General features: G+C 42.8%; 2 protein-coding genes across 4 annotated transcripts in view; both read right to left on the bottom strand.

Moving 5' to 3' along the window:
- Positions 1 to 19,301, bottom strand: part of csnk1g2b (casein kinase 1, gamma 2b) — a 28,311-nt gene extending 9,010 nt beyond the window's left edge. For 2 of the 3 annotated variants that reach the window (XM_083555028.1, XM_083555026.1), the window contains exons 1-3: positions 18,977 to 19,301; positions 12,642 to 13,367; positions 3,580 to 3,649 (exon numbers count right to left, since the gene is read on the bottom strand). In XM_083555028.1, the coding sequence (XP_083411154.1) occupies positions 3,580 to 3,649; positions 12,642 to 12,869 (298 nt within the window). In that variant the 5' untranslated portion in view covers positions 12,870 to 13,367; positions 18,977 to 19,301. Of the gene's footprint in view, positions 1 to 3,579; positions 3,650 to 12,641; positions 13,368 to 18,567; positions 18,783 to 18,976 lie in introns of those variants that run through there. The other variant, XM_083555027.1, reaches the window with a different exon arrangement.
- A 3,368-nt stretch (positions 19,302 to 22,669) lies between these two features.
- Positions 22,670 to 24,764, bottom strand: part of dmbx2 (diencephalon/mesencephalon homeobox 2) — a 4,213-nt gene continuing 2,118 nt past the window's right edge. The window contains exon 3 of the mRNA XM_083554786.1: positions 22,670 to 23,154. Coding sequence (XP_083410912.1) covers positions 22,747 to 23,154 — 408 coding nt within the window. The 3' untranslated portion in view covers positions 22,670 to 22,746. The remainder of the gene's footprint in view (positions 23,155 to 24,764) is intronic.

Here is a 24,764-nt window from a genome sequence, read left to right as displayed (position 1 = left end):
TTGCTTCTTCTAGAAGAAAAACCTCTCACTATCTCCATGTCATATGTGATTTAAGAAACGTTCCACATTTAGTCCCTTTTTGCTCCACTCTCCTGGGAAGAGGTTCAACTAGATCTTGTAGAGATTTGTGCTTAAAGACTTTAGCAAAGTCAGGTGCTGATGTAGGTGAGGTGTGGAGGCCTGGGATGCAGTCACATTCATTGGTTTCATTCATTCGGGTTTGAGCTCTATAGAAGGAGATCTTTTACTTCAACCCATTGAAAGCAGATGTTCATGGAGAACAGGGTTTGCATTGGCATGTCGGAACAGGTTTGGGTTTTCTAGCCCGTGTGAAGGGAAAATGTCACGCTGGCACATCCAGAAGATATTCAACAATTTCGTGGTTACGGCTGGGAGAAGAACCAAAACACACGGGTGTCCCAATACTTTTGGCCAGATAAGTGTGTTTTTATTTATTTATTTTTACAGATCAAAGCTTTCTTTTGGCACCATTTCTTTTTCCCTCATCTATAGTGGCAGTGTGTGTGTGTGTGTGTGTGTGTGTGTGTGTGTGAGAGAAAGAGTAAGAGAGAGAGAGGGAAAGAGCTCCAGCAATCACACACCTCCAGAGAGGACTATAAAAGGATTTACCTGATCAGACCTGTGTCATTCTCACAAAGAGGATGTGCTCACTCGCACATGCGCACACGTGTGCACACGTGTGCACACACACACACACACACACACACACACACACACACGTTCCAGCTTTTTGCCCAACAGCAGTGACTCATCAAAACCAAACATGATCTCAGTTAGGAGCAGGAACAAAATTGGAAACCTCACACAGAGTGACGCTTTCTCTGAGCTCCTCCTCCCTGGAGAGCGACGCAGACACTATACTGACCGAGCACAATAATTATAAACCGGCTGAAAAGAATGTCAGAGATCGCACTTAAGAGTCATACATACAGTCATTATGTAGGTTGTCATTTCCTTTCGGGAGACGTTGAGCCTCAACCCACACTTTTACCCTTTTAGAGAACACGAGCGCGAGCGTATTTTCTGTTTACTATATCTTGTGTAGTCTTGTCTACAAAGCTAAATCTAGTGTTGTTATTTATGTCTGTGCTTTTGAGAGACAACAATAGTTGGAACCAAATTCACAAGTGCGTTTCAATTCTGATTTGAAACGTTCCAAAACAACTGCACTCATTGTGTCGCAAAAACAAGTCTCTCTCCCCGAAAGGCCACAGCAAGAGGCACAATGGGAAGCCAAAGTGCAGGTCTAAGCGAGCCTGTAAATTAAACATAGAGCATGGCATGAGAGCAAACACACACACACACACACACACATGCACACGCGCACACACACACACACACAGCGCTTCCTGTTTCCATTCGACTGTACGACACTGAGAAATGATTGAAACACGATCTCTGTGAGAGAAAGTGGCGAGAAAATATCCACACGTCTTGCTGACAAACAAGCCACCAAACAAACACACACACACACACACACACACGGGTCCCAACCAAAAAAAACCTAAACAGCCTTTGAAACAAATCCTCTCTCAAAGCTCTCGTTCACACTTAACATGTTGACCCAAAAGTTTAGTGCAGAAGTGTAGAGAGAGATGGTGTGTGGTCAAACCTCATCAGAGCAGCACCAGAACAGAACAGGTGGACGAAGGGATTGCAGTCAGGGAGACGGTTCCGAGGCTGGAAAGGCCGGCTAGCTGGATTTAGTGGTTGTGCATGTTGGGGAGAAGATTAAAGACGACACGGTTTCAGGCAATCTCATGTTAACCTTGGGTTCCAATAGAGTAGTACTGCATCCTTCACATCTCCAAAGAGTCTTTAGTTTGATCCAACACATAAACGACTACAGCAGGACGTGTCTATATGTTCGATAAGCACTAAACCAGGTTCACCTTCCCTTCGCGTCCAAAAACACACCACTTCTTCAGCGAGTCCTGTGCGGCTTCTGCAGCCAAATGAAGCACTGTGATGGGTGCGCTCTCTCGCGCTCGCTCTGGCTGCTGCTTTCCCATACAAGGATTTCCGCCCTGCATGATGTCATGAAGATCCGTTCTCGAAAAACAATCCTGAACCTAGAAAGCAGTGCATTCGGCACAGTCCTACGTCCAAATCGTTCTTCACACCTGTGGCCATGTTTAGCGTGAAAATCCAACTTTTTTTTACAGTGTAAATCACATTTGGGTAAATGTATATGAAATGTATCGTATACAAACAAATATAAATGTTTCGTTTGGTCATAAGTTGACATGCAGGCAAACTAATACAGAGTCTTTTTTTTAAAAAGACACACAGCACAAGGAGGTTTTAAACATAAACGTGTGCAATATTTATGTTGTTCACGCGAACGCTCTCCAGGGTGGACTTTTTTTTTTGTCTTAAAGGTTATGGAGGAATGCACAAGTGCACGTAGGGGGCGTGGCCTCAGTGACCCTGCAGTTAGTGTGCTGTGTGCGTGTGATTGATGGATGTGCAGGTAGAAATTAAACTGAAACTGCATTAAATCTGGTTGTTAAAAAAAAAAAAATTATCCTGCAATTTTTTTTTCCCCTCTTACAGGTTCACCTGCACTTTTGCAAATTTCCAGATTATTCCCGTTAATTCCTATATAGTGCAGTTCATTCCCATTGAAAGTTTCCAGTCTTGAAAAATTTTTCAACCCTAGTCTCTACATGAACTCTGGTCACACGAGTTCCCTTTTGAGTCTGGTTCCTCTCAAGGTTCCTTCCTCATGCCACTTCAGGGAGTGTCCAGATAGAGAGAAACGTATTCATCTATTTAACTCTAGGAAAATCCTTAAGGCTTGACATCTGGTTGTGGTTGTGGTGGTGGTTTTAAAAGGGGGTTGGGGGTGGGTTTTAAAAAGTGCTTAAACGACACTAGTGATGAACACAACCCCGATGTGATCCTTTCCCTGAAGGATCTCAGCAGATGCAGCCTGGAGCAGCTCCAGCGAAGTGCCATGCTGGAGGATATTCGATAATGGAGATCTGGTTTTGGGAAGCGCTGTAGCTATAAATACTGCAGGAGAGCCCTGTTGGTCTGCACTCCTCTCGCTCTGAAAACACAGCTGGCAAACTCTCTCGCTCCCGTAAATGAAATCACTGTACTGCAGTTGTGTGTCAGAAAGCGTCTGCATGAGTGTGTGTGTGTGTGTGTGTGTGTGTGTGTGTGTGTTTGCTTTAAGAACAACCTCCCAGCCCAGGGTGATGTTTTAGGTCCAGACTGTTCCTTCCTTTTAAGTAACAGGTTCAAGAGATGCCAGGTTTAAAAACTGAACCAGAGATACAGAGGTTCCTGACAAATTCAGACTCCAGCACAGATAACCTCTGCCCTGCGTTTTTACTCCTCGGCTGACTCTCATCATGAAAGGTAGCATCACCACATCAAAAACAACGGCGCTCTCATCCACCCCCATGGTTCTCACAGTACGCAGAATGAGGGGGGGAGACAAACACACAAACACACCCTTAAAGCCACATCGGTAAGAAAGAGAGAGTGTATAAAATGTGTCCAGCTGTGCATGAAATTCCGAACATCTTACGAGGTCATCTTGCTTACCTGAGGCTCCCAGCTGTTTATAAAATCTGTACTCCAAGTGAAGTTGCGGTGCCCGGGACTTAATCGGTTCCTGAAAGACAGAAAAGAAGAACACACTGATCAGATTAAGGTTACCTTCACTGCGTGTGGATGAAACGGTTTCATGAGCAATGGGGAGGTTTTTTTTTTTTTTTATTCTCAGTTCTGATTGGTCGGGTGTTGGTCCTCGTTGGGGTCTGTAGAAAAAACCCTTTAAAAATGGTGGCGATCTGCGTAGCGCAAGATGTTTATGGAACATTTAGAGGAGGAGTCGTCAGAGTAACACTTTCTTCAGGATAGAGAAGATGATAGATACTGTAGGACCTGACGTGTACCAGCGCCAATGAACGTAACTATAAATGGATAACTGTATAATGTAGCTTTTTTTTTTTTTTTTTTTTTTTTTTTTAGCTAATCAGGTAGATTTCAGGTCGGATAAAATTCACGTGTTTGACTCAATAATGGGCTTTTTGTGGTTCTGCTGTCGTTTTAGGCGCATCAGTCAACTAACCAGACCATCCATCCCTCCATTAATATCAATCAATATTCACCTATCCATCTATTTATCATAGCAAAAAACCATCCATCCATCAATCCAATCAATTCATCTATCAAACCCCTTATCCATTTATCCATTTATCCATCCATCCATCCATCAGGAGCCTTTTGTGGTTTTGCTGTTTTTTTTTAGGTGCATCAAACAAACACTCCATCGATCCACCCACCTATTCATCCATCCATCCATCCAATCAGTCATATCAAACAATAAATCAATCATGTCAATAAATCAAATAAACCATCCATCCATTTATCCATCCAGCAATTAATTATGAGCCTCATGTGGAGTCTCTGTCTTTTTCAGCGAATCAAACACTATCCATCCATCCATCCATCCATCTATCCAGTCATATCAATGATGCAATCTATCCATCCATCTAATACATACACCCATCCATCTATCCAGTAATATCAAATAATTTATCTTTTCATCATATCAAATCAACCGTCTGCTCAGCGCTCCATTTATCTATCCATAATTAGCCTCTTGTGGTTTTGCTGGGGTTTTTTTTTTTTTTTAGGTGCATTAAAGTCCATTCCACTATCCATCCATCCATCTATCCACACGACACAAAACAAACAGTCATGTGTTTATCGTTACGTTTAACAGAGCTAAAAGACTTCAAGCACAAGGGGAAGAAAGAGAAAGAGTAGCCGTCTTTATCTCCTGCTGCTGGAGATGACGGAAGAAGTTACAGGTTTTTTTTCTCGCTTTTATTTAAACATCAACATCTTGCAGGAAGTGGCTCAGACAAAGTGTTTCCATCCATTCGTTTTCGGGGATTTTTTAGAGCAGTGTTTAAGGAAATGTCATGCTTCCCATGTGGCCCTGGAGTTTCAGAGGATATGTGGAAATCCTGATAGGAATGATCGATGCCATGTGACGAGGCCGTACGCCGGCCGGTGACGTGCGCGACGCGAAAGAATAAAGCAATTTTCAACAATCAATACGAGCGCATTGTTCTAACGATTCTGGCAGAGAGGAACTGACTCACACAACACTGGGCTGAATCTCTGAAGGCTCGAGATTGGTGGGACTGCGCCGTGTTTGAGTGCCATTCAGAATTCATATTGCTCCTGTGCACAAAGCCAATGATCCATGTAGATGTGCTTTGGTTCGAGTGGAAGATCTCCTCAATAGAGCTATAAACCCTATTAAACACCTCTGGGATTCATTTTTCATACTGACGGCACCCCAGACCTCCTCAACGCACCTACATCAGCATCTCCACCAAATCTAGTGGAACATCTTCCCAGAACAGTGGACTCAAAAAGGACAAAAGGACTCAATATGGAGTGGGATGTTCAAAAAGCACATGCAAATCCTACAGTCAGGCCACAACCCAGTAATTTAACCCTTGAACTTTTAAGTTAGCAAGTGGATATATTTATATTTCAGCAAGTGAACATTTCGTCCTCAAAGCTGATCCTCAAAGCAGGAAAAATGGGCGAGTGTAAGGATTTGATCGAGGGCTGTTCCTGGTCTGCATTACTGTCAAAATAGCTGGCAACAAAAGTGAGTACACCCTCAGTAAACATGTCAAAACTGTGTCCAAAGTGTAAATGTTGTGTGTGAGCACATTGTTATCCAGCACTGCTTTAATCCTCTTGGGTCTGGAATTCACCAGAGCAGGTTGTTGCTGGGATCCTCTTCCACTCCTCCAAAATGACATCATGGAGCTGCTGATGTTAGACACATGGAGCTTCTCCACCTTCCGATTGAGGATCTCCACAGGTGCTCAATAGGGTTCATGTCTGGAGACATACTTGGACACTCCATCACCTTCAGCTTCCTCAGCAAGGCAGGTGTCACCTTGGCGGTGTGTTTGGGGTCATTATTATGTTGGAAAACTGCCGTTCAGCCCAGTTTCTCAAGTGAGTTCTTCATGTTCTGCTTCAGAAGGTCACAGTCCATGTTGGAATCCATGTTTCCCTCAATGTATCACAGCTCCCCAGTACCAGCAGCACTCATACAGCCCCAGACCATGATGTTACCACCACCATGCTTGACTGTAGGCACGACACACTTTCTTGGTGCTCCTCACCGGGGTGTCAACCACACATGCTGGACACTCATCAGACCACAAGACATGGTTATGTAATTCATGCTCTTGGACGGGTTTTCTACAGCAAACTGTTTGTGGGTTTTCTTGTGAGCAGCTTCAGAAGAGGCTCCTTCTCGTACGACGGTCGCACAAACCGACTTGTTGCAGTGTGTGGCGTACAGTCTGAGCACTGACAAGCAGAACTTCTGCAACTTCTAAAGCAGTGCTGCAGCACTTGTGTCTGTATTTTTTGAAGCAGCTACTACAGCACGAGGACTCGACTTCTCTGAGGGACCCTTGTGAGGTCTGTTCTGAGTGGAACCCGTCTCAGAAAACCTCTGTATGACCCTGACCACTGTACTTTAACTCCGTTTCAGGGTGATACTGATCTTCTTACAGCCTCTGCATTTTTGTTGAGAGCAACAATTCTAATTCTCAAATCCTTAGAGTCTTTACCATGAGGTCCATGTTGAACATCCAGTGGTCAGTATGAGAGAATTGGACTCAAAGCACCATTGTAACTGCTCTAATACAAGATACTCACATTTGTATGGTTCTGTCAAGCAGAAAAAACAAACATGATGAACAGGACGTGTGGCTTCGCACGGTTACACCATGTAAAGTTGTTATCACTGAGGGTGTACTCACTTTTGTTGCCAGCTTTTTTGACAATCATGGTTGTTATGTTATGTTTTTAGATTACAGTAAATGTAAATTTATTTCCTTTTATGACTGTGTAGAAGAAAATCTGCCTTCAAGTCCTTAACTTTAACTGCCTTCCAATCTGTTTCCAGTCATTGCAATTAAATTGGCCTTTAATACGTCATTTTACAGACACTCCCCCGATGGCTCCCTTGACATCCTCATAAATCATTATAATCAGCAATGCAAAGTCTGTGAGTCGTAACGTGGTTTGAAAGCGACCTCATGATGGCCCTTGCTCATGCTAACCAAGTTAGTCGGACTGCCATATGTTTTGTGGGCAGGGTTTCGTTGGACATAGCTGGACGTGAGCAAAAAGTAAAAAAAAATAAATAAATAAAAATGCACACTCACGGCAGACGCCCTTATTCAGAGCACAACTGAAACAACTTGTACAATGAGGGTTAAGGGCCTTGCTAAAGGGCCCGGCAGCATGGGGCTGGGATTTGAACTCATGACCTTCCAATCTAAAGTCCAACATCTGAATCAGTGAGCAATAAAAACACTCTGGGGTGCACAGAAATAGGTTTTACTACCCTTATACACGTTTTCCAGCAATGGCATCGTTTCTATTCACGGATAACTGCGCTCTGTACTGTTCATCCGTTTATAGCTTATTGCAGCTATAAATAAAAGTTTCCCAATGAGCCTTCGAAATTTCTCAAAACCTTGATACGGTATGGAGAAACACCAGTTTTCCAGCTTCACCTTCTTACGCGAACGTCTACAACAGTTACCGTAGAAACGATATCGTACCAGACCAGGCTCGTTCATATAAACCGGTGATTTGACTCGCAGCTGGAACCTGAGCGACTTGTTTTTAAAGATAACCGCCAGACAGCTTTTGTCACTGCAATAAATTCAAAATGACTCACTGTGACTCAGGGAGTCGCAAAAAAAAAAAATAAGTCACCGATTGCTATAAATAGCCTTCACAATGCTAACGCTGCTCCACCCGCGCGGTGGGAAGTTGTACCGTCCACGCGCCGAATCATAATTCTGAATCCCGGTGTGATCGTGCCCTCGTTCTCTTAGTCACGTTTCCTGTAAATCCGATATGTCAAGAGCAAGCAAGGTGGTGGGGGAAGATCTTACATAAAGAGGAAGGAAAAAAAGGGTAAGGAAACGTGCAAGTATGCAAACAAATCTATACATTGTAAACAGAATGATGTCATGCCATCGATATATCAAAAGATACAATGGCAAATGTATATAGTATAATGAATGGAAATTAGGAGGGCAAACAATATGATACATTAAAAATACATATGAAGCAGCTACTGATCCGTTACGATGCGATTTACCCCTGCCTGAGATCCGATTTCAATTTGATTCAACACATTGCGATTATGTAACTCAATAGGGTACGGATAGTTCTCATTTTTTTTGGTTCTGACAGCAAATCATCAATTTACTGAAATGCCTTCAACCGTTCGGCCCAGTTTCTGAAGGAAGGGCGTCATGTTCTGCTTCAGAATGCTGGATCTAAACAAACATCTAATCTTCCCAGAAGAGTGGAGGTTATAATAACAGAAATTGGGGACTACATATAAAATGGGATGTCACCCAACAAATCCAAAGTGAGACATTTCCCATTTGGCTGCTTTCACTAGATGCCGTCCATCATGTCAGCGCCATGTCTCCGACGTCTGATTGACCGACGTGGAAAGTCTAATCTAGCCATCTATCCATCTCACGCAGGAGAGAAGGAACTCAATAGGGAGGAGAAAGCACTGAGAGACTACTTAATGAAAAGAGGAGTTAGTAAACACTGACATTGTGTCACAAGTATGTGTGGGAGATAAGCAGGCTAACAGAGAACAAGTATAGAATGTCAATGTCCTACACACACACACACACACACACACACACACACACACAAACCCCAAATAAACCAATATGCCCTCACACGTGTCAACGCATGCTCACGTTACAACGAAGTAGCTCTGGAAAAAACTGGGATCTTCTGCTCTCACACACACACAGGGTTTGTCTACAAAAATAAATATTGAATATTACTTGGCTGTGTTTTCCAACCCTCACACACACACACACACACACACACACACACACACACACACACACTCCCCAAGCATGTCCCGGTCGTCCGCTGCACTCTGTATCTCTCCCGCTGTGAGAACGAATGCAGCTGAACCCAAACTGGATGAGAAGTTGAAAACAAAGACGACCTTTCAGTCATGTTTCGGTCTCTGCACTTTCTTATTTCACGCCTGTGTGTGTGTGTGTGTGTGTATATATGTGCGAGACACAAGCGTGACACTCTCACCTTATTTTCCCTCCTGCGGCAATCTTACAGCTTTTCGGAAGTTCGAAGCTCGTTAAATGGAGGGCGATATAAATACGGCTCCAGCTGTTCCAACGTAGAGGTCACACCATGGAGCGAATAACACCAGCGTCACTTAACTCTTGAAACTTGTTATGGTTCAGAAGAAAGACCGCGTGGGAACACACGTCACCACCCCATATTGGTCTAAAGGCTAGCCGAGTCTCTGGGGGGTGCTCAGTGCTCGCATATCTGAACTGCTCATGCACACTGCTCGTGAAGACGCCGAGCAGGCAAACGTTAGGAATATACAACATTATGAGCGGTGAAGTGAGTAACACTGATGATCTCTTCATCATGGCACCTGTTAGTGGGTGGCCGAGGATCGTCGATGCACGTGGGGAGCGAAGGCTGGTCCGTGTGGTCCGATCCAACAGACGAGCTCCTGTAGCTCAAACTGCTGAAGAAGTTCACGTTGTTGATGATCGACGGGTCACGACTGCTTTAGCAGCAAAGGGGGAACCAACAATAGTAGGCAGAACACACAAAACCTACAGTTTATAAACACAGAAATCAAGCTCAAAGGTGTTTCTTCTGGACGGAAACAAAGAAAAATGGTGGAAATGATCGATTCATTTTGAACTGATTATAGAAAATGAGTTTCACAGAACAAAATATAGAAATCCAGGAATGCTGACAGGAAGTGGTTGTCCACATTCAGAAATGCCAGCGAGTAGGAACGCCCTGTGATGATTGTTCAGGTCTCAGGCGGCTGACTTACGAGACCTAAGGTGGTAGGTGGAGGCCTTGTGGTTAAGGTATTGGACTTTGGATCTGAAGGTTGTGAGTTCACATCCCAGCCACACCACGTTGCCAATCCTGGGCCCCTAAACAAGGGCCTTAACCCTGTAGCTGCTCGGTGTATGAATAGGATAAATGTAAGTCACTCTGGATAAGAGCTTCTGCCCAATGCCACAAAGGTACATGTAATATCAAACACGACGACATGAGTTAAAAAAATAATAATAATCCCGTCCGGCGTTTCCTCACACAGGAGAAAAAAAAAAAACTCCACCCATTTCCTTTTTTCAGAGAACCCATTACCTGCAACTCCTATCAAAAGTTTTAAAAAAAAGTCTAATCGATCGATTGAACGCAATAGAATAGCCCTGAGAATAGAAATACATTACGTAAAAAAAATCTAATCACACGTAGTGATACTGAAGTGGGACATGTCTGAAAGTGTGTGTGTGTGTGTGTGTGTGTGTGTGTGTGTGTGTATAAATCACAGCTTTATACGACTAAAATACTTGCCAACCAATAAAATCTTAAGTAGCCCGTTAAACTATATGGACTGTTAAGGAGATGAGAAAATCAGGAGGAAGATCAGAACACGAACCCTTAACACACACACACACACACACACACACACACACACACAGCATGAGAACCACAAACTCTAACAAAACTATAAATCTGCTAACAAAACACCATAAGGCCAAAATTATTGGGACTTCGACTTTTCCAGCTATACTACAAATGTAACCTGAAGCCGTGTTCGTTTTTTAAGTCTATTGGTGATCAAAATAGATTTGTGACCCCGGCTTCCTCGTAAAGCCCGGCCACCCTCGTGCTTCAGCAAGCAAGTGGGAAGTTACACAACTTTTACAAAACTCCAGGGTCCGTGGGTTCGCAATCGGTGATCGCGACATCGTAAATGTGTAAATGTTCGACTGCAATTACCGAGTACGGTATCAGTGACACTGTTTATATAGTCACGTGACACCGAATGCAAAAATCGGCAGACAAATCGTAGCTTTATCGACCGTCTCCGATTCTGTTATCGGCCCCGGGAAAATCGTCGGCCAATCAGGATAGAGGGAAAACAGAAGATGGACCTGATTCCGTTTAGAGCGGTTAATTAAAATGTCATCCCACACTATAGAATCTACCAGTCAGTTACCGTCTTGAGCCCCTTTTTCATCAACACTCCTTTCCATTTTTAACAGAGCTGACCTTTGAACTCTTTCCCCGCATGCTGCGCCGTAAATCTGTCCGTCTAGAAAAGAAAACCACCTCCACATGCAACAAAGCGGCGTTCTGGTGATTTACTGCGAGTTTTGCAATCGCCCACGGAGACGCTGCCAAGCGAGCGAAAGCTTTACCCCATCTGGTCCCTCCTACCTCGCAGGTTTACCCACAAGAGGAAAGAAATTTTGTGAGTCACTCATGAAAAAAACACGGATTCCTCTAATCGCATCTCCAGGACAAAAACCTGCAGTCTTAAATATGACCTCGTCATCGTCACACAAGTATTAGGAGGTCAAGAAATGTTCTTCCCTGAAGGAATTCCTGACTGGCTTCGCTCAGGGGTGCAGCATTGGAGATGCTGGGATTTGAACTCACAACCTTCTGATCTGAAGTCCAACATCTCAACCACTGAGCCACCACTATTCCCACTCCTACCACAATAGATTATAAAGCATGGAGGTCATCACCTGGAGTTCATTCACAAGAAATGCCAGTATTCTTTAGATCAAATCAAATAGTCGCACGTGGTTTTTTTTCCTTCTAAACTCAGATCTTCCCAGAAGAGAAAAGTGGAGGTTCTTAGAACAGCAAATCGGGACTAAATGTGGATGTTTCAAAAGCGCCAATCTTTTCAGTCTACATTATTATGATATATTCGATTTTATTTTGATATACAGATTTTTTTTTTTAAACCAAGCAGGCGTTTTATTTAAAATTGTTAAAAATAATAAACTGCAATAAAACAAGCGATTAAATTTTTTACGTTTCTTACCCCCCAACTGTACCGAAAATGAAAGGAGCCGTGACTTAAGAACCGAGGTAGGGACCGAACTGTGAGTTTTGTGTACCGTTACACCCCTAATACACACACACTGTTTTGTGCAGCTCTTTAGATGATCCGCTTTAGGGATCCTTTAAATCACAAAAAGATTGGAGAGCCCTGATCTATACTGATCCTAATAGAAATATTGATGTTGATGGTGTGAGCAGCAAACGGTGCTCACATACTACACCTGAACCCGAGCAACTATCAACTGACCAACCAGAACCTTTTATTTTATTGTTTTATATTTCATTGTTGTTTTCATTGTTTGTTTGTTTTTTTTTGAGAGAGAGAGCGAGAGAGAGAGCGAGAGAGAGAGAGAGCGAGAGAGAGAGAGAGCGAGAGAGAGAGCGAGAGAGAGAGCGAGAGAGAGAGCGAGAGAGAGAGAGAATGAGAGCCATCATGCACAAGAACCTGGAATCAGCAAAAGAAAGCTGCTAGTCAGGGGTTTGTTCATTTGCATATTCCACCCAATAACAAACACCTGACTGGAGTGTATTTCCAGTGGTATCAGGAAACAATCACTAGCTGAGGTGCAGGATATTTAAAAAAAAAAAAAAAAAAAAAAAAAAAAAAAAAGAGAGATATTATATTCCCTTACCAGTTTAATTGCGACGTATTCGTTAGTGTAGAGGTTCTTGCCGAGCCGCAGCTCTCCGAAGTTCCCGCAGCCGATCTTCTTTCCCACACGGAAGTTGGGTCCGACCATGAGGACGCCAGAGTTCCCGCCCGTGCCCCGGCTACTGTGCCCAGGCCTCCCCCCGCCCGGTTTGGACATCCTCCTTCCCTCGTCGGTGTCTGCCCTCCCACCTCTCTTATCAAAATCCATAAGCTTGTGATACCCTGGCCTCTCCACGATTACTCGCCAGCCATGCAAAGCAGAGGAGCGTCAAAACGAGGGCCAGGGGTTTTAGCTCAGAGGGCGGGGTCCGAGATAGACGCGTGTACACGGCTAAATCGCGGCTAAAATCCACAATGCCGCATCCGCGTCACATTAATCCTGCACGGCCCGGTGGACTTCTTCGGAGCACCTTGCTGCCTGACTCAGGCAGCATGTGCTAGCAATGCTCACTCATACATACATACACACACACACACACACACACACACACACACACACACACACACACACATTCATTCACTCACACACACATCTATAGATATACACACACACACACACAATTCCTGCTACTGTATCCAATCAGTCGGCGCTGAACATCCGTTTGGACTCCGCATGGCTTCCTCCGAGTCATTGGCTGGAAAAATCCTTCAGGACTTCTTCAAGTCCGACAGTTTATCGATGATGAACTCTTTCTCCGCTAGATATCTGCAAGATATTAAAAAAATAAAAATATATTAAAAAAAGAACTTTAGATTAGCAGCAGAAAAGAATTCCTGGTCCCGACTAGAGTTCACATACAAAGAAAAAAGTGCACACTACCTGTTACAAAGTTCTACAAAACATTCAATCCAAAGGCGTTACATAACAATTAATCACCTCGTCGTCTACGCTAAACCCGCCGGAGAAAGATGAACAATGCACGCCAGACAAAAAAAAAAAAAAAAAAAAAAAAAAAAGCACGGAACAGATTTCCACGGAGTAACAGAGCGAAGTGTCCGCTTCACCGTCTAAGAGAAACGCGAGATGTCTAAGGCTTGGAAGCATTTATTAGACGGAAATGAAAACGAGGCGCATACCGGTCATGGGAGTTTACAGCGTGGAAAAGAAAGGTCGCAAATTACAAGCCAAGCAACGCTTGTATCGGGTTCAACTACCTCGCAATACTATCAAAGTCCCGGAGCGGAGCCTGGAACCGTCCGAGTGGGTCACGGGGCTGCGGCGAATTTCACGTAAACGAGATCGACAATCGTTTCCTGTTGACGAAACCTAATTCTCGATGGCTACAAGAGCTTTCGCACCAGTGTAATGACGTGATTATGCATAATTAAAACAAAAGCACCTGAACATACAGTGTGAACATCTCACTTCCCAGATTTTGTGGAGATTAGTGCTCATTCAGCCAGTTGTATATGTACAATGCTGGAAAAGGTTTGGGTTTTGAAGTTCAAGTGAAAGTTGCATGCCACAGCATCCAAAGACGTCCAAAACCTCCAAGTTTGTAGAACAACGTATGCTTGGAAAAGTCAGGTGTCCCAATACTTTTGCCTGTTTCGTGGACCTGCGGGAATTAAACTCAGAGTTGTGCTGCTGTTGAAAACTAGTCAACATTGTGAAGCAGAGTTACTGTTTCCATCTCATTTCCCAAAGTGTTTCATTTGCTTTGATGACATGACTTGTATCTGTTTTTAGTTACACTTCACGTTGAATGTCTGGTGTGTACTGTACGTGTTCTGACTAATATGTGAAGTTCCTGTTGTGAGGTGTGTGAGGTCTTTGCGCAAGCCACAGAGTAAGGTCAGAGGTCTGTGGTGCACTGGTTACTGCGTCAGTCTGGAGCGTTTCTCGTACTGGGTGAGAACGTGCTCGCAGGCAGGCAGACCCCAGAGTGCAATAGTGCCTGAGTGAGCTTGTCTCACTGTGAGTCATAGTGAACATGGTTCGATTGCAGAGAGAAAGTAAATCGGAACACCTGCAGGAAGTGAATCAAACATGTAATCCATATTGCTAAAAGTATTGGGACACCTTTTCCTGGATTCTTCCCTAAACTGAGAACATGAAATTGGAGGCATGCAATTGTGTATGTCTTTGGATGCAGCATGATTCACCTTTCCCCTTTACATAAACCTGTTCCCGCATGACAATGCACCTTTTCACAATGCCAGCTCCATGAAGATACGCTTTACATGGGTTGGAACGGAAGATCTCCTCTACAGCTCTGACCTCAACACCTTCGGGATGAATGTTTCACGTTCACTGCGCCCGAGACCTCCTCACCTCACCTACATCAGTCGTATATAATCAGTACAAGCAGGTATCAACAGAAAATATTATATAGAAATATTTAAAAACGTTCAGACTCAGAGACAGACATGGATAAGACTTAGGTTTGCCTGCCAGACAGTCATCATGACCACCATAAACAGACAAAAAAAATTGTAATACCCAAAAGCAAAATACGCAACAAAACAGAATGAAGACATCTCACCTCCTTTTGCTACTAAATTTGGGAGCATTGAGCATAACCCAGGTTTGGACTGGTCTGTAATTAACGCCCATTGCTACATCCTCCAGCGAACCATAGCTGGAGAAAAGAAGTGGAACTGGTAAAGCAGGAACTCTCTGAACTCGCGACTTGGCTTCAGCTTTGAAACAAATGATCGACAGCCACCGGGAATAGGCCTCGCAAACAACAACAAGCGCGAGAGATACCGAAACTCTTATGGCGTAGGGCCAAGGGTTTTGTTTTAGAGTGAAGGCGTTTGGGTTTAAAATCAAACCGTGAGATTACTTCCTGGTACTTACATTTTCGATATGCTAAGCAAAATTAGAACACAGCACCTCGTTTGTTCAAGCGATCAAAAATATCGGAACATGTAACCAACAGGTGCTTCTTGTTGCCCAGGTGTGTCCTTTTAGATTGGATTGTGTTTGCTCTTGGTTTCACCTTAGAAAGGTTCAACCAACTTGATGAACCATCTATTAAGGGGAAAAAAAAGAGCATGGCATTTTCTTTAAATGAGGCAAACAAATTGATGAAAAACCTTAGGAAATAAATGCAAGAATAAGCCACAAAAGTTTAAAGGCAAGATCAACCTCCACTAAAGAGATGGATATGGAAAGGATCTGCTCATGATCCTAAGCATTAATCAATTCCAGTTGATGGCGTTTTATGACTCTGGCTTGCATGGTGGCTTCTGGAACGTTCTTGGTTGATCTTTACTGATGCTGTAACTCAGCAGAATGACTGCGAAAGTCTACAGAATCATGCCGTCTGCCAACTTACAGCCATTTAATACGACATTTATTATACGGTTGGGAATAAATACACACTTGCACTTAATCGGGTTAATAAAACACAACTGAAAGATGTCCAAGCCTGGGAACGCAACACACAAAACAAAAACTGAACAAAACAAGACAGCATTATCAAGTTTAAGAGCGTCTGTTCCATTACTTTTGCCCACAGAAGGTTGTGTGGTTTACCACCGAAGGTTGTTGAACAAGATGTATAGATCAGGAAATGGCAGTTGTAAGAATGATCCATCAAGATTTTTTGCAAAAGTAAAAAAAATACAAATAGAACAAAGGACTGGTTCAACCATTTCAGAAGAAACTGTACGTCTCTCTGAAGTCTTTCTGCGAGTCATGTAATATTTACCGTCAGTCTGGGTTTCCGGGGAATTTAATCGATGACAATGTGACACTGATTGGCCCAGCAGCCATTAAGGCAAATTTTCAGGTAATTATTTTCCCTGCTGTTCTTTATTTGACGATCTGTCAGACACACACACACACACACACACTTTAGCTCCTACGGCGACGGCTCAAGTGCGCGCTTTTCCACACGCAGGTGAATTTCTTAGCAAAATTCAAAAATTTACATGCCTAATAAACAACTTGCTTCACGCTAAAATACAAAGAAACACTGTTCTAGTGTCGTTTACATTTCAAGGCTGAAGTGGCACAAATCTGATTCTCTGCTTTCTCCTTATCCTACAACAAAATTGGTATGAAATTCACAATTGCATTAATCACTTACGTCTGTGCAGGTTTTTTAAAAGAAATGACCAAAAATAAATAAATCTTGGATCATCCCTAGTCAATGTCTCTGTATTGCCCTCGTTGTCAGTGTTAAGGTAATGCACAGACCCCTGACCTCCTCAACAACCTCCAATATAAACTGGAACGCCATCTGAACTCCAGGCCTCCTCATCCAACATCATCTCATTAATGCTCTTGCAGCTGAACTCCCAAAGCTCCAAAATCACAGAAGAGTGGAGCTTATTGTAACATGAGACATTCAAGACGCACATAAGTGTGACCTGTGAGTGTCCACATACTTTTGGCTGCTTAGGTTATATAAAAATAGCTTGGCATCGTAAAAAAGTAGAACAGGGAAGTGATGCGACAGGTTAAATTGATCGTTTACGGCATCTGGCAGATTGAAAGCTTGCATTTATACAACAGAGCAGATAAGGGGTTAAGGGCCTTGCTCAAGGGCCCCGCAATGGCAGTTTATTCCAGAATCCAGTGTCCATTTACAGACAGACAGACAGACAGACAGACAGACAGACATAAATGCGTATACATGCAGATAGACAGATATGTAAAAAGAAAAAAAAAGAAACAAACAAATATGGAGAGAGAGAGAGAGAGAGAGAGAGAGAGAGAGAGAGAGAGAGAGAGAGAGAGAGAGAAATAGATAGAGAAATAGATAGAGAAATAGATAGAGAAATAGATAGAGAAATAGATAGACATAAATGCATTTACATGCAGCTAGACAGATATGTAAAAAAAAAAAAAAAAAAAAAAAAAGAGAAAGAAAGATTAAAAACAAACAAACAAACATGTAGACAGACAGACAGACAGACAGACAGAAATTAATCACATTACTCCTAAACCTTTATTCCCAATCCAGTCATTACCCGGAAACTGAAACATCTCAAAACTAACTCATGATCCTTGAAGTCTTGCGTAGTGAAGTATGAAATCCAGCGTCATCTCAACGTGCTTTAAGCGGCTGGTCTGTGTTGACTAACGAGTCTAACCGGGAAGCAAAACACATGATTTCGCCAGCCAGGATTCATATTCACAATCAACCAAGTCAAGACTGGACCAGAAATCTGCTTGGCCAAACTGGACATTCTGGCAGGTCGCCTAACAGGAAGAACAAACCGATTTGACATACAATCAGCTTTCAAAATGTCGAACGCAGCGATTAGAGCAAATAATCCCTGGTCAACCAAAAGTAAATATAGGGACGAGAGAGAGTAACCATTAGACGATCGAACAGCCACAGGGCTTCCTAAGGAATCATGGGCTGGGATTCGAAAGAGGTCTTACGACATCAGAAACCTTGTGTCCGAAAGTGTCTGATTTGATCTGGTTTTGGAATGTGTGTGTGACATTCTGTCTGTCAGTCTGTCCCTTTTATAATCTCCTTCTTTCTCATGTTCTCTTCTACTGCTCTTCACCAGGACTCTATAAGAGAGATTATAGAGATGTTAGAGATGTTGCAAATACATGCAGGTCTCCATCCTGGACTTCAGCTAAGACATTTAATCATAGATACCAAATTAAGTAAACCCATCTTTTCTTCACTTAGAAAAGACAAACCAAGCAAAAGATGATGTTTCTTGCAATGATTAGGGATCCTTGTTAGCTAAAATAGGAGTTAGCTTTCCTACATCTTCAGGCTAACAATGAACCTAGAAACATAGCATTCCAAATCCAGAATTAACTAACATCTTACACACCATTTCTATCCATTTGGTTGTCTTAAATAATGTGTTTTTAATATTTTGGCTAAGTAGCTTGATGGTCTTGTCAGATCACTTAGCGCTAGCTAGCCAACTGCTAGCTGGACGTTTTTTTTTTTTTTTTACACAAATACACATAAATGAACCTTTTTGTCTTCGAACCATATTTATTCCTTTTGGTCTCCGTGAATTCGATCGTAAATCCATTTTTTAAATGCAACTCAAAAAAAAATTCCTACTTAGCATGCGAAGCTAATAATCCATTTCTTATATAGCGCTGTTATTAGCTACCAGCTAAGCTCATCTAGCTAGGTCGGTAGCAATCCTGCCTGCTTTGCTGTAATTGGCTGGTCATATCGGCCAACCGCGTTTGATTGGATATAAATGCATATTCCGAGTAAAATCGACCAATCGTAGAGCAGAAGGCGGGGGAAAAAAGGTGGGGGGGTTGCGTTGCGCGCTGAGGTAACAGCCATTTAGCTAGGCTAGCTAGCTAGCTAGACGGTTTTCTAGGTGTTTTTTTAGGAAAGTGTGTAGAAATAAAGACAATGATACCTGAGGGTTGAAGTTTGGATGGCGCCAGGGTGTATATTCCAGCATTCATGGCTTTAAATCGTTGTATTTTCGGTTTCAATCCTGACAGCAGCTAAGAGCGGATCCGCTGTTGTCTCTTTAAGCCCTGCTGAAGTCGCTGAGCCGAGGCGTCAGCACAGAGAAGCAGGCAGTCACTCCCCATCACACTTTCAGCACAAACACATCCGGATTTCTTACCAACATGTCTCTATTACACACATCCCTAACAAATAACCATGTTTCCTCCTGCCCAAAAGCTCGAATAAAACCCTTCAAGATAATACACATCAGAGAACCTTCAACTATCTACCTAAGGAACCCACACATGACCCAGCAGGTTTGGGTTCGAACCAGTGTTTTAGGTATTTAAATGCAGTGTAACCTACTAAGAACATGATCAGAACCATTTATCTACACAGACATTCGGCTCATGAGCCTAAATTCCATGCGTTTTTTCATCTTTATCCAGGCTTGGGATGTATAACACTAAGGAACACCCTCAGGTGGACCCAGCAGGTTTGGGTTTAAACAAGTGTTTTAGGTATTGAAATACAGTGTAACCTACCAAGAACATGATCGGAACTTCTATCACCACTTGTCTACACGGACATTCGTCTCCTGAGCCTAAATTCCATCCATTTATTTATCTTTATCCATGCTTGAGATGTATAACACCGAGGAACATACTCATGACCCAGAAGGTAGAGATCAACCCAGGGTTTCAATCATTAAAATGTTGTTAGGAACATGATTAGAACCTTTATCTCCATTTATCCATATTGAGTCTTCTGGATGCTGAGCCCAAAAATCATCCTTTCATTGATCTTCATCCAGGCTTGGGATGTATAACACAAGAAAGACCCTCAGGTGGACCCAGCAGGTTGGGAACAACCCAGTGTTTTAGGTGTTAAAATGCAGTGTAACCTACTAAGAACATGATCAGAACTTCTATCACCATTTATCTACACTGACATTTGGCTCCTGAGCCTAAATTCCATCCCTTTATTCATCTTCATCCAGTTTGGGATGTATAACACAGAGGAACACCCTCATGACCCAGCAGGTTAAGATCAACCCAGGGTTTCAGTCATTAAAATGTTGTTAGGAACATGATCGGAACCTTTATCTCCATTTATCCATATTGAGTCTTCTGGATGCTGAGCCCAAAATTCATCCTTTCATTTATCTTCATCCAGGCTTGGGATGTATGCCACCCAGGAATGCACACATGACCCAGCAGGTCAAGTTTTGGGCATTCAAATGTTGACAGGAAAATGATTAGAACCTTATCTACCGCATATCTACACCAAGTCTGGGTGAGACACCAGGACATATTTAACTCCAACGTTCACAGCTGCCAGTATACTTCTGGACCAAAACCTGATGGAACCCCATACAGACGCACTGAGAACATGTGAAACCCTGACACTTGATTCAAGACTTGATGATGATCATGGAGATCATAACAACTGTTCTACTTTACAAAACTGGTTCGATTTGGAGCCTGTTATCTTGCACGGTTCTTTGAAAACCCATCAAATGTTCTTGGAGGTTTTCTGCTCGAATTGTTCATGGAACAACTATACCATGTGAGGAAACCAATGGCAATGATTTAGATCATTAAGGGGGTAATTAAGAGTTCTTAGTTTCCCCAAAAAGCTACCAGAAAATGAAAGGGTTCCATCTACAAGAGTAGAACCATTCAGGGTTCTATATTTAAAAATAATTTTATAAGGAGGAGTGGCAGAAGCAGCAGGAAAACTGGACGTGAGATGGATAGAACCTGGATTTAAGGGTACAATACACACACACACACACACACACACACACACACACACACACACACATATCCACTCACTCATTCACACCTAAGGGCAATTTATTTTTACCAGTCCACCTACTGGCATGTTTCAATCAAAAGGGAGGAAACCAGAGAAGCAGGAAGAAAACCCAGGTGGAGAACATGCAAAACATCAACCTGAGCTTGAGATGGAACCAGTGACGTTAGAGCTGTGAGGCGGCAAATCGCCAGCAGCTTCGTTCACATATTCACCTGCTTACTTTTTGCACATTTAAGGATTCTTTTGAAAACTTTTTCGCTGTTGACTTGATACTTGCCAAAAACTTCATCTCTAATTAAAAACTCATGTTTATATAAGAAATATAGCAGTCACAGGCCGTCACTTATCCCCCAGAAGGCGTCCAAATACGTTGCCATATTCACGTCTTGCGATCGGACGGTCAGAGCGCGCGCTAGTCGGAGAGAACGCTAGTCAGAGCGTGCGCTAGTCGGAGAGAGCGCTAGTCAGAGAGAGCGCTAGTCGGAGAGAGCGCTAGTCAGAGAGCACACTAGTCAGAGAGAGCGCTAGTCGGAGAAAGCCCTAGTCGGAGAGAGCGCTTGTCAGAGAGCACTAGTCCGAGAAAGCCCTAGTCGGAGAGAGCGCTAGTCAGAGAAAGCCCTAGTCGGAGAGAGCGCTAGTTAAAGGGAGCGCTAGTCGGAGATCGCAAACTGCATCTGTAGCAAACTGCACAAGCTCAAACATAATTTTGTGGATTTAATGACAGTTTTTTTTTTTTTTTTTTTTTTACTCCACAATGGCTGATGGAGGAGAAGAAATTATTTGGACACATACTTAGATTTACAAGACGGACTTTTCAAGAAAAGCAGGACATCGTGAGGCAAAACAGTTCAAAACAGCAGTAGAATTTGCACAAAAACACACAACTTCCCTTCAATTTCAAATCCTCATGAAAACCGTAATGCACTGAAAAAATGCACAAAAATTCAGTCGTTTTATGAGGTAAATATTGACGCCTGTGCTGGAGATAATGTGTGTGGGCGGAGCAGCTGTGGCTACAGTGAAAGGAAACGTGTTGAATTGTGTTCATATGGTTTCTTGCTTCAGTAACAACATTCATTCATTCTTACAGATTTCTGTGTGATGCAGCGCTCTATTCTACTGCCTTTCTTCATAATATTGATGGTTTCTGTAGATGTGGTGTCATGATGGTATTAAGTGATGCGATTTATGACATCCATCTCATCATCAATAGCTAACATGATGCAGCCTTCGTTTTCTCGGCTGCATCACGGAAAAACAGATCAAATTTCCGCAATCGGTGTAGGGACCGTAAAAAAACGTGACTCTACCGTGCATTCGTTACTCAACTGCATGCGAGTAAGCGCTCGAGCACAGAGTCTCTTTATATTCCTAACCCACCCGTCATGATGTCATAGGGTCCCGCATCCCGGGTTTGCACGTATTGTCACCATACAATAAAACTGAATAGTATTCACTAAGGCAAGTCTATAGCATGGACGTGTAGAATACTCACCATCACGTCCACAAATATCTGAAATAAATGATTAGCAGCTGTTTGTGGTTTTACCAGGATTTGGAGTGAACTTTATTTCATCGACACAATCGTTTCACATCATCTGCAAACCCCCCAGGAATATTTATCAGCACAATAAGAATAATATAATGTTCAAACTACATGTTTTTTGGGCCGTGAAAAAAGAAGTGCTTTATATAAGTATATATATAAAAAATTAAAAATTAAAAAAATTAATCATGCAGGATCATGAGCTCTCAAAAAATTATGGAAAGACTCCAGTCAAGAGGCCGGTCATTCTAAAGCAGATAACGAGAACTTTCTCTCGACCCCGGAGAACTTTTCCGTCTTCTCACACTGATACCTGGCTAAGGTTTGTGGGTATTTTTTTGTTGTTGTTGTTTTTTGTGGTGCAGCTACAAGTCCAGACACGAACGCGGTTTAAAGTGCAGCCCGAAGCCGCCGCGTTTCCGCATAGGCACGACGTCTGCCGTACCGCTACAAGGCCGAGTGAAGGGTAAGAAGGAAGCTGAGAAAGGCAAAGCAGATGCTGAGACAAGGATCGGATGCGTGTTCGGTTCTCCGAACACAAACGGTTGGAGAGGAGACGGAAAACCCAGCCGGCAGGGAGTCTGGAGACGAGCTGTGCTGTCTGTCGAAGTGCTGGGCCGACCAGCACAGAAATCTGAAAGTGGAGTTTCTGGTTGCGTGGTGTTTTTCTCGTCTTCGCCGAGCTCAGCTTTCGCTTGTTCGGTTCGTTTTTTCAGCAGAGGAGGGAATCGCTGTCCTTTGCGGAACTTTGCACGTCTGTTTTTGAACCACACCTGGGGAAAAAAAAAACAGGCAGATATTTACATTTAAGATTTTAGTCAAATTCTGATGGAACACGATGACGGAATAGGTAGCGGCTCGGTGTTATGGGGTTTGCTCGGCGATGCAGCTCTTTGAGAGCTCTTTGAGTGATAAATGAGATATCATTTATCACATGGATGTGGCATGATGTCATTGTGCATTATACAGTAGAATTCTGTAAAATGTCTCAGGCTGAGAGTTTTTTTTTTCACTGTCATTTGTATTGTCTGTTAGTGTTTGATCGACACACACTTTCCCTCCGTTATACCACAGCAATGTTGAATTCTGATTGGTCAGAAGGTCTTGAGTTTTCAGCAGTTTGCATAAAAATGTCCGCATTTAAGCGCCTTTCACTGAACAGCAAACTGACAAGTGCAGATAAACGTACAAATATATCTACAGCATGTAACGTATAAGTACAGCAAATAAATATAATGGCTCTGGGCAGTAAAAAAGTTACAGGAGCTGGTGAGTAAGTACATTAAGAATATTTATACAGTGGTGTGAAAAAGTGTTTGCCCCCTTCCTGATTTCTTTTTTTTTTTTGCATGTTTGTTACACTTTAATGTTTCAGATCATCAAAATAATTTAAATATTAGTAAAAGATACATAAGTGAACACAACATGCAGTTTTTAAATGAAGGTTTTTATTATTGAGGAAAAACAAAATCCAAAACTACATGGTCCTGTGTGAAAAAGTGTTTGTTAAAACTGTGGTTTATCACAGTTTGAATTTCTCCAGCCACACCCAGTCCTGATTACTGCCACACCTGTTCACAATCAAGAAATCTCTTAAATAGGACCTGCCTGACAACGTGAAGTAGACCAAAAGATCTTTAAAAGCTAGACATCATACTGAGATCCAAAGAAATTCAGAAACAAATGAGAAAGAAAGTAATGGAGATCTATCAATCTGGAAAAGGTAATAAAGCCGTTTCTAAAGCTTTGGGACTCCAGCGAAACACAGTGAGAGCCATTATTCACACATGGCAAAAACATGGAACAGTGGAGAACCTTCCCAGGAGTGGCCGGCTGACCAAAATTACCCCAAGAGCACAGCGACGACAAACCAAAAGGTCACAAAAGACCCCACAACAACATTCAAAGAACTGCAGCCTCACTTGCTTTAGTTAAGGTCATTGTTCATGACTTCACCGTAAAAAAGAGACGGCAAAAATGGTCTGCATGGCAGAGTTCCAAGACCAAAACCGTTGATAAGCAAAAAGAACATAAAGGCTCGTCTCAGTTTTGCCAGAAAACATCTTGAGGATTCCCAAGACTTTTGAGAAAATACTCTGTGGACTGACAAGACAAAAGTTTATCTTTTTGGAGGGCGTGTGTCCCAATACGTCTGGCGTAAAAGTAACACCGCATTTCAGAAAAAGAACATCATACCAGCAGTGAAATATGGTGGTGGTAGTGTGATGGTCTGGGGCTGTTTTGCTGCTTCAGGACCTGCAAGACTTGCTGTGATAAATGGAACCATGAGATCAGCTGTTTACCAAAAAATCCTGAAGGAGAATGTCCGGCCATCTGTTCGTAACCACAAGCTGGAGCGAACTTGAGTTCTGCAGCAGGACAA

Source organism: Silurus aristotelis, assembly GCF_946808225.1.
Source record: "Silurus aristotelis genome assembly, chromosome: 11".
Lineage (NCBI taxonomy): Eukaryota > Metazoa > Chordata > Actinopteri > Siluriformes > Siluridae > Silurus > Silurus aristotelis.
The sequence above is the reverse complement of the archived record's forward strand: the minus strand, read 5'-3'. Positions and strand labels throughout refer to the sequence as shown.